At 32.8% G+C, this 15,041-nt stretch overlaps 1 protein-coding gene across 3 annotated transcripts; it reads right to left on the bottom strand.

The window, feature by feature from the left end:
- Window positions 1–6,250: 6,250 nt before the first annotated feature.
- Window positions 6,251–8,065, bottom strand: LOC112279668 (uncharacterized). 3 transcript variants are annotated; one of them, XM_024514311.3, is made up of 2 exons: window positions 7,436–8,065; window positions 6,251–7,076 (listed from the first exon to the last, which is right to left on the bottom strand). In XM_024514311.3, the coding sequence occupies exon 2, from the start codon at window positions 7,041–7,043 to the stop codon at window positions 6,612–6,614; it is 432 nt and encodes a 143-aa protein (XP_024370079.1). In that variant the 5' UTR covers window positions 7,044–7,076; window positions 7,436–8,065; the 3' UTR covers window positions 6,251–6,611. The 3 variants fall into 3 exon arrangements, with proteins under 3 accessions (XP_024370079.1, XP_024370080.1, XP_024370081.1); XM_024514312.3 differs by lacking the exon at window positions 7,436–8,065 and adding an exon at window positions 7,229–7,421; XM_024514313.3 differs by lacking the exon at window positions 7,436–8,065 and adding an exon at window positions 7,262–7,421.
- Between the last annotated feature and the right edge of the window lie 6,976 nt (window positions 8,066–15,041).

Below are 15,041 nucleotides of genomic sequence, written 5' to 3'. Positions count from 1 at the left end.
TAAATAATTGAAAAGTAAAGTAAAAATATTTTATCTCAAACTTAACTTGCTTATAGATCAAGGATTCGAGCCTCACCAAGGTTCACATGTAGTATATAATGGTTTCTAAGAGATGCCACGAGGCATTAGTCTTATCCTCCTAACTACCTTCAAGGCGCTACAACCAATATGGAACTTGTGCACTTCGCTTTCTACATGGACTATATTAGCTACTAGTCCTCCTATTTTCTACTAGAAGGACCAACATTTTTGTAATTTTGACCTCACCATGGTATTCAAAAACATCCAATTATCCTAAGAACCTCATGTGGCCTTCAAATCTTGCTCCATTTCTTTATAAAGGCTCCCAAAGTGATAAAATTTATTTTTACAAAGATCTTGAAAATTACTCTAAAAATTCCTAAAAAATTCTAAATAAATTTTGAAAAATTCTATAATATTTCTATAATGCTAATATCCATATAAGGCTACATTTTCCTACCTTCGTGGTTTTTAATAATAATAAAAATTAATTTAAATCCACCATAAATCTTATTTTTAATATCAATAACTAAAATGACATGAGGTTCTTTCTCATGCTTCTTCTTACTACTAACATTTATAGTTTTTATAAGTAGCACATATAGATAGAAGACCAATATAAACATTTATCTTAATAATAAACCTTAATATTCAACGATGAATAAAAATACTAAACCAACAAAGATAATTACCTCCAAGACTTACTAAGACTCCATTTCTACCACTAACATTCTAATTTTCTATTTTTCTAAGGATTTCTACACTACTTATTATATATTATGATTTAAAGAATTTTAAATACATATTTTAATCCTAAAATAATAAGTGAGTCAATTTGATGACTCATAACATGCTCCAATGGGCTTGGTGACAATTCAAAACACGTGCCAACATGAAATACTCAAGGTTCTTGTGATTTGTATATATTGTGATTGGACTTGAAGCGCCTTCTAGATAATGATGCCATTCTTGAAATGAATCTACAATTGCAAAAAGTTCTTTATCTTGGATCTCATAGTTAATCTCGATTGCTGAAAATTTCTTGAAATAGAAAGCTACTGCATGGAGTTTATCATTTATTTCCATTAATGACAATACTGCACGTAAAGCAAAGTTTGATGCATTTTTTTTGATAAAGAATGCCTTAAAAAAGTTGATGCAATATAAAGTTGATACAAAAGTAAATTCCTTCTTTAAAGCAATAAATGATGCTTTGGCTTCTTTAATCCACTTAAGTTTGTCTTTACAAGTCAAATGTGTAAGTAGAGCTACAACTTGAAAAAAGTTCTTAATAAAGATTTGGTAATAATTGGTAAAGCTCAAAAAGAATTATACAACTTTTATTATTTTTGGAATCTTTCAATCCATGATAATTTAGACCTTCTTTGGATCTATTATAAGGCCTTTATTGAAAATAATATATCCCAAAAAATTAACTTGAGTAGCGTAGAATACACATTTTTTTTTATCTTTGCATGTAATCCTATATCTCTTAGTTTTTGTAATACACAACAAACATGAACTTCATGCTCTTTTGTATTCTTAGAATAGAATAAAATATCATTCAAATAACAAATGATAAAATCATCAAGAAATTTACGAGAGACAACATTCATTAGATGTTGGAAAGTAATTAGTACATTCATCAGTCTAAAAGGCATGACATTATATTCAAAATATCCGTATCTAGTTTAAAAAATAATTTTTTATTCATCTCTTTCTTTAATGAGGACCAAATTATATGCTCCTCATAGATCTATTTTTGTATAAATCTTTGCTTAATTTACTTGATCAAGAAATCATGAAATAAAAGATAGAGGATACTTATTTTTGATGGTAATCTTGTTAAGTCCTTGATAATCCATACACATTTGTAGAGATCTGTCTTTTTTCTTCACAAATAAGATAGGAGCAGTAGCTGGAGATTTAAAATGGCATATAAAATTCTTAATCAAGTTTTCATCAATGTAATCTTTGAGTATAGCCAACTCATTTTGCGATAGACTATAGATTGGTCCAAATGGTGGTTGATTTTCTTTTTGAAGATTGATGGTACAATCATAAAAATAATACTTTAAAAGAATATCTACATTTTTCTTTTCAAAAACGTCTTGGAAATCTTGCTATTGGTTAGGAATATCACTTAATATTGTCTCACCATCAAGAATAGATATGGCATATATAACAAAAGATGGCCCTTTATTTGCAGCATGCATAAAAGCTTTTGTACCTACCAATAAAGGTTTGGATATACTAAACTTATAGATTTCTACTTGCCTAATAGAACCTTGGACTAAACTATGGAAAAAATCGAGATTGCAAGAAATCTAATCTATGTGAGGGTTATATTTTTCTAACCATGATAATCCTAAAATAATTGGATTAGAAGGAAAATTAATTACATTAAATATTATTAAACTATTGTGACCACTATTTGCTACTTCTACATGAATAATTTCATGTGTAACATCTTCAGAAGATAATAAATGTCCATCTATTACTTCTACATACATGGGTTTGATTTTCTTAATTAATGATATATCTTATTTTTTGACAAAGTCTTCATCAATAAAATAAGTTGAGACTCTTGAATCCAACAATGTTAAGACTTTGTGATTTTTTGGTCCTAAACACACTTCTATTATAAAACAAGGTGAGGGAACAAAGGAGAGAATATAATCTTTACTAGATATTGCACATGATTCCAACTATAGTGTTCCTATTGTAGCTAGAGTAACTCATTTTCAACATTGTTCCAACAAATATTATAAGTAGTAATAGGATGCATTGCTTACTTTGAAAAAAGATAATAATTTCATTTGAGGAAATTATGACTTACCAATTGAAATAGTAGATGTGATTTATGTTGATGAATATGCAAAGCTATAAATTATTGAATAAACTAAGAATTCATATTTTTGTAAAAAATAGAGTCATGCCATTAAAGAAGAACTTAATTCCTTGAAAGTTCATATTACATGGAAATTTTTATTTTTATCCAATAATAAGAAGGTTATGGATTCAAAATAGATTTTTAAGAAAAAACTTATTAGTGATGGACCTATTGAGTATTTTAAAGCACAATTGATTGCAAAGGATTTTACTAAAATGAAGGATCTTGATTACTAAGAAACTTTTATATTAGTTGCTTGTCTTCCAATATTTTATATATTTATTACAACTGTTGCTATTCTTCATTGGAATATGTTGCAATTTAATATTATCTCAACTTATTTAAATGGTAAACTTAAAGAAGAAGACATCTATATAAAGATTCTAAAAAGATTGAAAGTTCCATTAAAATACAAAAGCAAGGTGCTGTAATTACTAAATACTTTATATAGTTTGAAGCAATATGGATGGAATGATAAGTTGAATAAATCTTTATTGAATCTTCATTGAAAGCACTAAAAATCAAATCCTTGTATGTACATAATGTATATTGAAAGACTAATCCTTGTACTAAATATCTATATTAATAACGTATTTATTGGTGATAATTACTTTGAGATCCTTGTGAAATATAAGGATGAATTGTAAGACTGCTATAAGATAAAAGACTCTTATGAACTTAATAATTTTTTTTTGCATTGATTTTTTATAATATAAGAAAAATTATACTATTAATTTGAGGCAAACTAAGTACATTGGTCAAAAGTTGGAAGAATTTGGGATGAAAGATCCAAAGGCAATTGCTACACTAATAATACAAGATTATTTTATTGAGCATGAGAATGATAATCTTTTAGAGATAGAAGGTGTAAAGCTTTATCAAAAGACTTTAGATTCATTATTGTACCTTACAAACGATACAAGGTATGACATTGCATTTGATTGTCAATACTTTGATTAATATATGGCACATCCATATGTTTTGCATTTGCAAGGAATTAAACAAATATTTTATTATTTGTAAGGAATAAAAGATTTGGTATTGTAGTATTGAAAAAAGGAAGGAAATTTGTAACTTGTCGATACAATGAAATAGGTGGAGCAAATTATGTAGAGATGCGCTTTTTAGTAGGAGGTTATGTATTTATATTGGGCAATGCAATCATCACTTAGTTATGTAAGAAGCAATCTTTAATTTTTGTTTTGTCAACAAATGTAGAATATACAGCTTTGGCTATTGCAGCAAAAAAGATTTTGTGGCTTTGCAAAGCATTCAGGGATTATGACATTCGTGAGTTAAAAAAGATCTGTATTTATGAAGATAACTAAAATGCCATTGCTATTGCCAAGAATCTAGCACACCATGGTCATACAAAGTATTGAGATATAAAACATCATTTTATTAGGCAATGTGTGGAGAAAGGACAAATTGGTTTGGAGCATTGTCCCACGAAGTAAATGGTGGCATATATCTTTACAAAACCTCTCTCTAGATATAAGTTTCTAACTTTCAAAGATATATTAGGTCTTATTTTAGTAGAGAACTAAGTTCCACTTCTGGAAGAGAAGTGTTGAGTATTTTATATTTTATATACCAAAAGTTGTGACTTATCCAATATACAATAAAGACCCCCAAGGTACTCCTTGTTTGGTTTCTGCCACATTCTTGTTTGCAAAAGAATGATATTCATCCAATTTTTGTAACAATATGTATGATTTGCAACTTTGGTGGATTTATTTGTTTTCACCATTAATGGTTGGTGATTATGTTTGAGGGAAAAAGAAAACACCTAACATGACACTTGTCAGATGTTGACTAGCCTGTCCTACTGTGATTTTTCAGCAGACTTGACTGTACCTTAGATTTGCGTGCGCTTGATAATTGATGCGAACTCTTAAAATTTATTCATTTTTATTTTAAAAAATTGATGATGTAACTCAATGCAAATATAAAATACCTGAGTGCTTTTCAACAATGATGTCATCAACAGCTTATGGAGGCGATAAATGGTGCAACGTAACACTTATCTGCTTCTTGCTGCTTTTGCCCACATTTTGATCCATGCTTAAGGTACACATGTGCAACAAGTATCAGATTCGACAGTAATCTTGCGAAAATAAGCAAATCTTCTTGAAGCATCATGCCACTACGCTTAGCATGAAGACCTTTGTGAGGTCAAAGATTCCAAGTGACATTAAACGGGGCCGGATATGGAGTTCAAAGGAAGTGCACAAGGTAGCTTTTTACAGTTTGTGCCGTGGTTTGCAGGATGAGTGACGCTTAGAACGATCAAAGTTACGTAGAATTCTCCTCGGACCACATGATAATTATTACATTGTGGGGTTTTGTGTTATGTTCTGCTGACCACTAGTGAAAGGTGAGGAGTCTCAATAATTCTCAACACCAACTTGGAACCAAGTTTTCAATATCTGAGACAGAATTTGAGTATGTCATGTACATATATATATATATATATATATATATATATTTTCCTGTCAAGAGAGTTCATTTATTTTCAACCAGTTTCAAGGAGTTCACGATTTATAACGTGGATAGCGTGTTCTAGATACTGAATCTGAAATCATGTTCAAATATCTGTGGAAGATTAGTGATGATGAATGTTCACGATGCTTACTTAAGTGATAATATTTAACTGTACTTAAAAATGTCCATTCTTCACGCAGTGCATGTCTTGGGTACTTCATCATCTCGCTCAGTGATGTGAAGTTCGAGATTGATTCCCCTGAAGAACATTCAAGACCACCTGGTGAATTTTACGATGATGCTCAAGAGGATAAGCATGCGATCTCCTTTAATGTCTGGGGTTGTTACTACGTAACGATATGTGCTTTTAGGTAATTCGACAGGATTAGTCTAACTAAATTTCACAAGTTTATTCAGAAGAATATTCTGAGGAATAGTGTTTTACCCACAGGGAAGTGGTGACATGCCGTTTATGGACCCAATATTTTCCAACTAACCAAAGTCCCAATTGTACTAAGTGTGAAAATTGTTTTCAAATTACATTAGCATTCATGGCTCCGAACTGAACATATGATCTGAGTTTTAATGTCGTTGCTACGAAGCGCTCGGTTGATTCGAACTGTTTGGTTAACAATTGGCCAGCAGATCCACATATAAACAAGGCAATTGTGATCGAATTTCTCCTCTTGTGGAGAATAAGCGATTATTCATAATCTCCGATGTGCAGCAAACCCTGTAGAGTCCCTTAATATGGAATGTTCACGACGTGTTCAACGGAGCTACGTAAAGATACCATAAGCAGAGTGGAAGGAAACTTTCGATGCAACAGGAAGAAATCTGAACTTACATCACTTACATCCAAAAGCATGATCTTTGAGGTAATCTAGATCACCTTTGCAATCAAAAGTGTCAAATGTACAAGTCTTAGTGTCCAAGCAGCGATGAAATTAACCAACACTGCCTTCTTACAATCTTCGAGGAAGCTAAGGGTTCTTGAACAGGAGCCCCGGTCCTCTGAGGCAGTCTATTGCCGAAGGGAGCCTAGCAATCCATTTCATTGAAGAAATTTCAGCAAGAGCACTGGTATAGGCGACCGCAGCGACCGGGAACTGGCGACGGAGACGGCCCAAATAGACGCTAGAACAACGGAAATTGTTGTTTCAGTGAAGGAACTTTGTCAAGCTTCCGATCAAAGAGGCCATAGCCATGAGTCTCAATTAGCCATGACACAGTGCGGCATCCGCAGACAAGACGGACGTAAACAGTGCACACCATTGCTGAAACAACGCGAGATTTCGACCATCATCTTCTCCTTGATCACCTTAACTCGCAGCGAGAAGGGCGGGTGTTTGCACGCCACCACGGCCCACGCCGCGGCCTTGAAGCGTGACAGAGGTTTCTTCATCTTTTCTGGAGATGCTTTGGATGCTTTTGGCGAGTCCGCTCTTGTGAAGGCATAGGAGCGCAAGTAGGCTTGCCGGCTGCCATAATCCCGAGGAGCAATATAAAATTCGTCATCCGAGAAATAGCATTTTGCTAAGGGCGAGAACGGTATCTCTATTAACCGAAACCCATCGGTTCTGTCTGCGTCGGATGTTCGCCTGGAAACATTCCCGAAGGACGACCGCTTCCCGTATGAGGTCATCGTCCCCACTCTCTCTCGAATTGCCCTAATCCCCTGCAATTACAGCAGCTGTAAGTCACTGAAGATTCATAGTCTCTGCGAGCACTGAACCATGAAAGGTGAAAACACATCAGCAAACAACTCTGTTAACAGCAATTGAGCAGACTCGCGTAATTCACAGATTCAGGATACTCCTCTTCACGCACTCGTGACCATTGAACAGACTGATGGCTACGTACAGCCACAAAATCGCTAACCCCGCGCTCAGAAGAGCAATCATTAGCAGATCTTTCAAGCAATCTCTCTTCCGAACGAGTATTATAAGTACGATCCAACAGGGCGACGAGCTAGCAGGGAACTCTACATGGTTTCCGGAATTGATCACGAGGCATGAAAAAGAACGATTCTCTCACCTCAGCTGGGGAGCTTGGTTAAAATTGATGAGCAGCAATTGTCCCAACACGTTCAAACCCCACGCACAAGTGCTCTCGACATCACTTCCGTAACGTTGCAGAGCCTTCACTATGAGAAAAGCTGCAAGGGAGTCCCACCACAACAGCATACTTCCAGGCGATGAAAGGGAGGCATGAATATGATTCGTATATCCTCATGTTAAAACTACCAAACCTCCTCACAAATTTTCCCTTCTCCCGAAACTGAAGGACGTTTCTGAAACGGTTGATGATTCATGAATTTCTGAACTACCGAAAACTGTCCGTTGATGAAGATGCGTCATTCGAAATTCCACCTCGGCGTATCACACAACGAAATGGCACATTCTTCACCAGCCGAAATTGGCAATTTCTACTTTAACAGGAAGAGTGGCATCTGTCGTTTCCATTCCAGCATTCTACAGACTGAGATAACCTCGCCATCCTCTTCATGTGGATGGCTGCCACTTAAACAATAGCATGAGAAGCGGTGAGTCCCTACCTCGTCAAGCAGGGCGTGGAGATAAGTCACCAAATCCACAAGAGGATGAACGCTAGCTACAAGAAGTACATGCCAACACCCATGGAGTGACAATTGCTTATGAAGGCTGCTAGATATGAATCCACTCGTATGGAATTGTGGAAATATTTTTACGCAGTTGCTAGTTTGCTTCGGTTAAAAGAGAATTTCTTTACTTTTCTTTTATGTCCTAGGACAGGGACATGACGTGGAATCCGACTGAGAGTGGTCCTCAATCTGAAGCCACCGGAACTGGAATGATAGGGAAGAAACACGCGTGGATGTCGTGACGCCGTGGTGCTGCATTTTGTTACAAGATGATGCTCAAGATTGAAGGCAGGCGATTGGCAACTCTGGAGGAATGAAAAGCTTTCGGATAAGCCTGGAGAAAAAAGTAATCTGCAATGGGGTCATTCCACAGGTTGCAACAAAAAACAAAGCAGGATAGATTTTTTTTTTCGAGGGGTCAGTTCGAGGCTCCAACTAAATCGAAGGTTTCTTCCCTTGCTCCCATGCAACAACGTCGTTGCTAACTGAGAGTTGTGAAATCGCTAATTTTTCCTTAGGTCACACCTCAAACCTTGAGACTCACAGTGCCACGTGGTACCGTTTTTGCACTGGAGTGTTGCGAAAGTCTTGGTGACCTAATACACCACAAATCTGCGCAGGAAAAGAAGTGTGGTGTCAGAATATTCTCGTAATAGTTGAGGGCGGCAGAGTCGACTCCCAAGAATCATGCATGAGCCTTGAATGCATGATCATTGTCCTTTGGGTTTTTCTCTCCCTGCCTTCTCCAATTCCTTTTGACTGCGTCTTCGGAAGGCCCAGCGCAACTACCATCGCTAACATAACTCGCTCATTCTCGCTTGCTGGACACGCGTTTCAAGGGCAAAACATACTGACAATTTCGGGAGCACACAGATCACCAGATAGAGCTTCGATCACCCTATCCACCCACCGCTCGGGGATCGGAAACGAGGGCATGAGTTTTAGCTGGAAACGTGGGTCCACGCCTTGATGTTCGCATCATCAAATCCAGAGGCACGGGGTAAGATTCACTGCAACAATCGGCAATCTAGATGGACGGTCTCATAGATTTTGGTCTGTAGCTTACAGCAATAAGGTTACCATTTCTTTCTTCATCATAGCCAGAAAAGCTGAGGTTCGCCACGCAAGAACTAGATATAGGGAATAAGAAGAGAATTTATTCATGACAATATGTGGAATCGAAATTCTAGGTGGGACTCTGATGATGCAGCAGTGTCATTGTAAAAGGTCTTCAATGTAGAGGGCAATGTGGATGGCACAATAGTTTAGCGCATTACAAAGATTCTTGTGCATTTAAAATTGCCTGACATACGCAATCAGCCGATAACTACCAGAAAGTTCCCTTTCTCCCTCTGTACTTTACAATCTCCAAGTGTTTCTTCAAGATTTTAATAAGCAAACTTTTCATTTGGTCTCTGCCGCGAAATCACTACGCGGTAAGATTCACTGCAACAATCGGCATCAGAAGACCAGTAAGGATATCGTTCATACAGATTGTTGAAAGAGCTTGTGAGGTCAATCTCGGTCCAGCGAAGTATCTCGCCTGTCTGTCTCTAACAATGAAGGATTGACGGCAGGCTATACGCTGCTCCTTTTGAAGCAGCTCCGAATCCGTCGTCACTAACAGGCAACAAGTCTGTGCAGATACGGCTCATGCAAAATCCGAGTAGTGTTTGTTGGTGGATGATGGTCCACCACAATTTGAAATACCTTGCATAAGGCTTTCAAGCTCTGATCTCAAACCTATTCACGGACCCGCCCGAATTACACACCATCCTGTACTTCGTTCAAAAAATCCGAAAATCGCTCGTAATGACAATTTCATCCGTGCATCAGTCCGAATGCTAAGTTATACCCTGTTTACAACCCGCACATCCTAGCAATACCTGCTGAGATATTACACATTGGAATCGAAGAGATTCTGCTTTATCACTAGAAAGATGTTCTCCAAGGGGAAGAACAGAAATGGCTACAACTTCATGACGCTGAGTTTATTTGCGTTACCACATTCATGACCTGTTCAAAGCATCATAACCTGGCACCGTGAGAAATTTCAAAGAAAGCCGAAAGAAACCTTTGAACACGACGATTCACCAGCTTGAGATCAGAAAATGGAGTTGAGATGTCCCGGGAAAAACATTTTTCTTAGAATGAGCACAAACCTCGAGTCTCTATAGCGAAGATGTGCCCCTGCGTCTAAACGGCTTTACATTTTGGATCCAAATTCAACGCAACAAAGATAATTAACGATAATTTAAAACCGTAGACCCTTTTATGAGAGACTTAAAGAAGAAATGCTGAGCCATTGCAGGACATGGGCCTAACATCCAGTCTGATTACAAGGGTCATGTTGAGAGCCGCCCTCTCCACCAGAAACATTGGAATTTATTTGTTCGATGTGCATGCGGAGGTTCGCTCTGTGGAGGTTGGCATTCCTCGGTCCCCAGCGTATGTATAAAATAAGATGTAAGATTTTAATTCTTGCTTAAAATTATAGAAAATTTAATCTAATTATATTAAAGACTATAATTATTCTATTATTTATTATTTATTTAAAATTTTATATTTTAATAATAAATTTGTAATTTTCTTATTGTAATCATGGCCATCTTTGTTGGATCAATTGTTTGATTGATTATCATGGACCACATTGATAAATATATTGCAATAATAACAACAACCACATACAAATGAAAATCAAAGAATCCATCCAAACAAAGACAAGATACAACTCTGTACAAAAAAGCCTTTAGTAAGCTCTATATGCATTGCAATTAAAGAAAACAAGACACAGCTACACACATACAAAAACAAAATAAAATAAAATAAATAAAATAAGTATAGCAAATTGGATAGCTTTTATCAATCCCAAATATCCATAACTAAAGCAATTGGTGGTTGTATTCAAAAAAGAATAGAAACTATCTTATTAAAATTATATATATAAATTTTGTTAACAACAAATATTCTTTTTCCTTTCTCTAGACTTAATGCGGCAATTACTAAAGCAATTGGTGGTTGTATTCAAAAAAGAATAGAAACTATCTTATTAAAATTATATACATAAATTTTGTTAACAACAAATATCCTTTTTTTCTTTCTCTAGATTTAACACTGCAATTACAAAAGCAATTGGTGGTTGTATTCAAAAAAGAATAGAAAATATCTTATTAAAATTATATACATAAATTTTCTTAATAACAAATATCTTTTTTTCTTTCTCTAGACTTAACACAACAATTGTATATATAAATAGAGGAGGGAAAATGGAAGCTCAAGCTTTGAGCTTGGTCCTAGTCTTCACCAAATGTTTCTAATTATATTACATCTTTTATTGTTTGCATTTAAGTGTATTCTATAAGAATACTCTTAGCACGTCCACTTATATCTATTACTATTATATTTTGCTTGGATCTTAATTTAGAGAGCTTCAATGTTGCACCATGCTCATATGTGATATAAACAATTAAGAAACTTATTATCATGAAATAAAGTACTAGCAGTCTGGAGTCATTATACATTGTGTATTAGTTGTTGATTAAAAAAATGTTGAATGAGAAGGCATCCAATAGAATGAATTTCCTTGAAAAAAATACGTTGTAGAAATAAATATTTACTATATCTTATAGTCTATCTATGAATTGCAATCTTTTAATCATTTCTATAATAAAATTTTGCTCTTTAGAAATATTTTTAATTATTTTAGAGAGTGGAGGAAGTTAATTATTAAATAGAGGCCTTGAATCTAGATTGAAGTATAAAAAAAGATGTCTATTCTAACCTTGTTCCAAATAAAGTACAAAAAAGAAGGGATTGTTGAGATTGAATTGCATCATGGCCCATTACTACACAAACTAAACAAGTCATTATTCTTCTAGCTAATTTGATTAGTTGAGAGATGATGTCCTATTGAATAGTAGTGCAATTCAATATGCTTAGACTTAGGATAGAAAATAAGATTTTTTGCAAGTTTAATGGTACTTATATTATTGCAATATAAATACATATCCATTTAATTTTTCATCTACATTCAACTAATAATATTATTTCTTTTTTAATTACATTCTTTAAGTTCTTGTTCTTATCATATTGACAAGAATATACTTACAATAATATTTTTTTGTCTTTTCTTGATTAAAAGTTAAGTATCTCTTTTTTCAATAAGACATAAGCATATTAGAAGTTTTAGATTATCGACTTCTAAATAAACATTGTTCTTAGAATTTTCTTTGTTCTTAAATCTTTTTTTCTATTTATCCTAAGTCATATTAATTTTTTTTATTATTATATTATTATAATAGAGCTTATTAAAATGAAAGACTTAATAGCACAAATGTAGAAACAAATAAAGAAGTTAATTCTTGCAAAGCATCAATTCAATTCACCACTACAAAGAACAATAAGATTAATTAGAAGTAAAGATATATAGATGATTGGTGCTACTTCAATATCTATACCAAATCATATTATTTTTTCTATAGAAAATATAGTTCAAGAGTCTCCATAAGTATTAGAAATTTTAAAAAAAATCTTGCCTAAGAAGTTTAATGGTATAAGATTAAAGTTTTAAGGATTTATCAATTAAGTAAAACTAGTGATTGAGCTTCAATCTCAAAGTTATCCAACTCTACAATCACAATACTAAATAATTTAAAGGCTTTGTTGGAAAAATTTTGATCCATGTATAAAGAAAATTATATAATTTGTATTGTAATCAATTAGATTTGAATTTTTTATTAAAAAAATTGTTGAATATTATTAAATGCTTCACAATTTTGGAAACTTATAACTAATATCTAATTCAATGATGGCGCACTTATCGATCAACTTTTGTATAGATTATAATATGAGATAAAGAAAATAATTTTATTATCTAAAGAATGCAATTACAAGATAAGGAGTATAATTGTGAAAGAAGACAATGTCTTGGATATTAAATTTATTAAGCTACAATAAAGACCATAGAGTTAGAAACTTGTATGATATCTAACAAAGTTCTTATTATATTTTTAGAACCTTCATCTTATTTTATTATAGATATTTATTTAAGACCTAAAAATCATAAAAATTCAATCTTGTTTGATTGAAGTGTTTCAATAAGTTTTTTAGATGAAGAATTTATTAAAAGACATAGAATTGTTTTAGTAAAAAAATCTAATTTTTTTATCCTATTATGTGAAAATTAACTTAAGAATGCACTAGGCATTTGGTTGTCGAAGTGTTTGAATTTATCTTGAAGTTTGATTTACAACCAAAAAAAATGCATAAGATATTTAAAAACACCATTTAGCAAACTTAAACAATTTAAATAAGCTTCTAATTATCCTAAGTACATCTTCTTAATCTTAAAAAAAAATCTTAAATATATCTTATTTTAATCTAACTAATTTTAAATAAACCATAAATAATTCTTAATAAATTCTAATTACGTACTAATTAAATTATAATTAAATATTAATAAATTTAATTAAATATTAATAAATTTAATTAAATATTTAAAAAATTTAATCAAATATTAATCAAATCCTATCAAATTCTAATAAAATTTTAATAAAACTTTAATCAAATTCTAATCAAATTCTATTCAATCTTAAATAATCATAACTAAACTGTAATCAAATTTAAAATTAATTCTAATAAAATCTTAATAAATCCTAATAAATCTTAATTAAATTCTAAAAAATTTTAAGTAATCCTAATCAAATCTCAATGAAATTTTAAAAGAATTTTAATAAAATTTTAATAAAATTCTAAAGTTATTTTGATAAAATATTTATAAAATCTTAAAAAATCCTAATCAAATCTTAATCAATCCTAAAGAAATATTCACAAAAATCCTAATGAAATTCTAATCAAATCCTTCATATTCCTAATTAAATCTTAATAAAATCATATAATAGATTTCAAATTATAAAAATTAATAATTTAATTATTAATTCTAACTTTTTTTTTTTTGAATTTTTTAATTAAAAACAAGCATAATAAATTTGAAGAAGATAAAACTCACAAATTGGAAGAAATAGCTCATAATCTGAATGGATATTACTTGGCATCCTTTTTTAATCTTGATGCTAATTTCTATGCCAATATCTTTCTTTTGGACTATTCAATTGCTTTCAAATTTTGCATAGTTGTTGGAAATCAAGTTTGCTATTAGTCTATCAGATTTTATTTTAATCCAACTAAAAAATTATTACAAATCTTAAAAAAATTGCCAAAGACATTAGCCACAAAGAACCAAAAGGTCAATATATTCTTAAGTTACTAGAAAAGAATAGATAATTACTCAAAGATAATATATTATTAAATTAGAATAGCTATTGCCAAAGATAAGAAGACTAGAAACTATTGAAATAAGACTAAGAACTAGAAAGGTATTGACAAGATTGAAGAAGGCTTCACTTTTACTTCCATATATATTATCTAACTACAAACTGTTAGGGACATAGTCCTTAGACCTTTCTAGAGACAAGTTTCTAGAACCTTCTAGAAAGAAGTCTCTAGAAACTTCCAGAAGATTCCTTGAATATTCTCTTAGAATATTCTTCAAATATTCTCTAAAGATTCTTTGAAGATTCCCTAAAGATTCCCTTAGAAGGCTCTAGAAGATTCTTAGAATATTCTAGTAGATTCTAGGAAGTTACTTGAGAAGCTTCCTAGCTCTTGGGTAGTTGCTCGAGAAGCTTCATAGTTCTTGGGAAGCTTCTTGATGTGCTTCCTTAGAACCATAGGCTAGTAGTATATATAGGAGTCGAGGCTGAAGAGTTCTTCAGTCTCGACAACACATCTCTTGGAGTTCTAGCTCACCTTTTTGGTGTTGTTCTTGTACTCATCTGTTTAATCTAGTTCTGCCACTTCTTCTTGAACTTCTTATTAGATTTCAAGTCTGTATTTTGTGTCCGTGACAGTTTGTCGAGACTACAGTAACTTGAGATATCAGAGCTAGTTCTTTCTTAGTAGAGTGTGGATTATCCCTCTACTTGAAGGTATACTAGCATTTTTTAGAGGTTGCGGATTACC

The sequence above is a fragment of the Physcomitrium patens genome, chromosome 3 (assembly GCF_059467195.1).
Source record: "Physcomitrium patens ecotype Gransden chromosome 3, ASM5946719v1, whole genome shotgun sequence".
Classification (NCBI taxonomy): domain Eukaryota; kingdom Viridiplantae; phylum Streptophyta; class Bryopsida; order Funariales; family Funariaceae; genus Physcomitrium; species Physcomitrium patens.
Note: the sequence above shows the minus strand (reverse complement) of the source record. Positions and strands in the feature narration are given on the sequence as shown.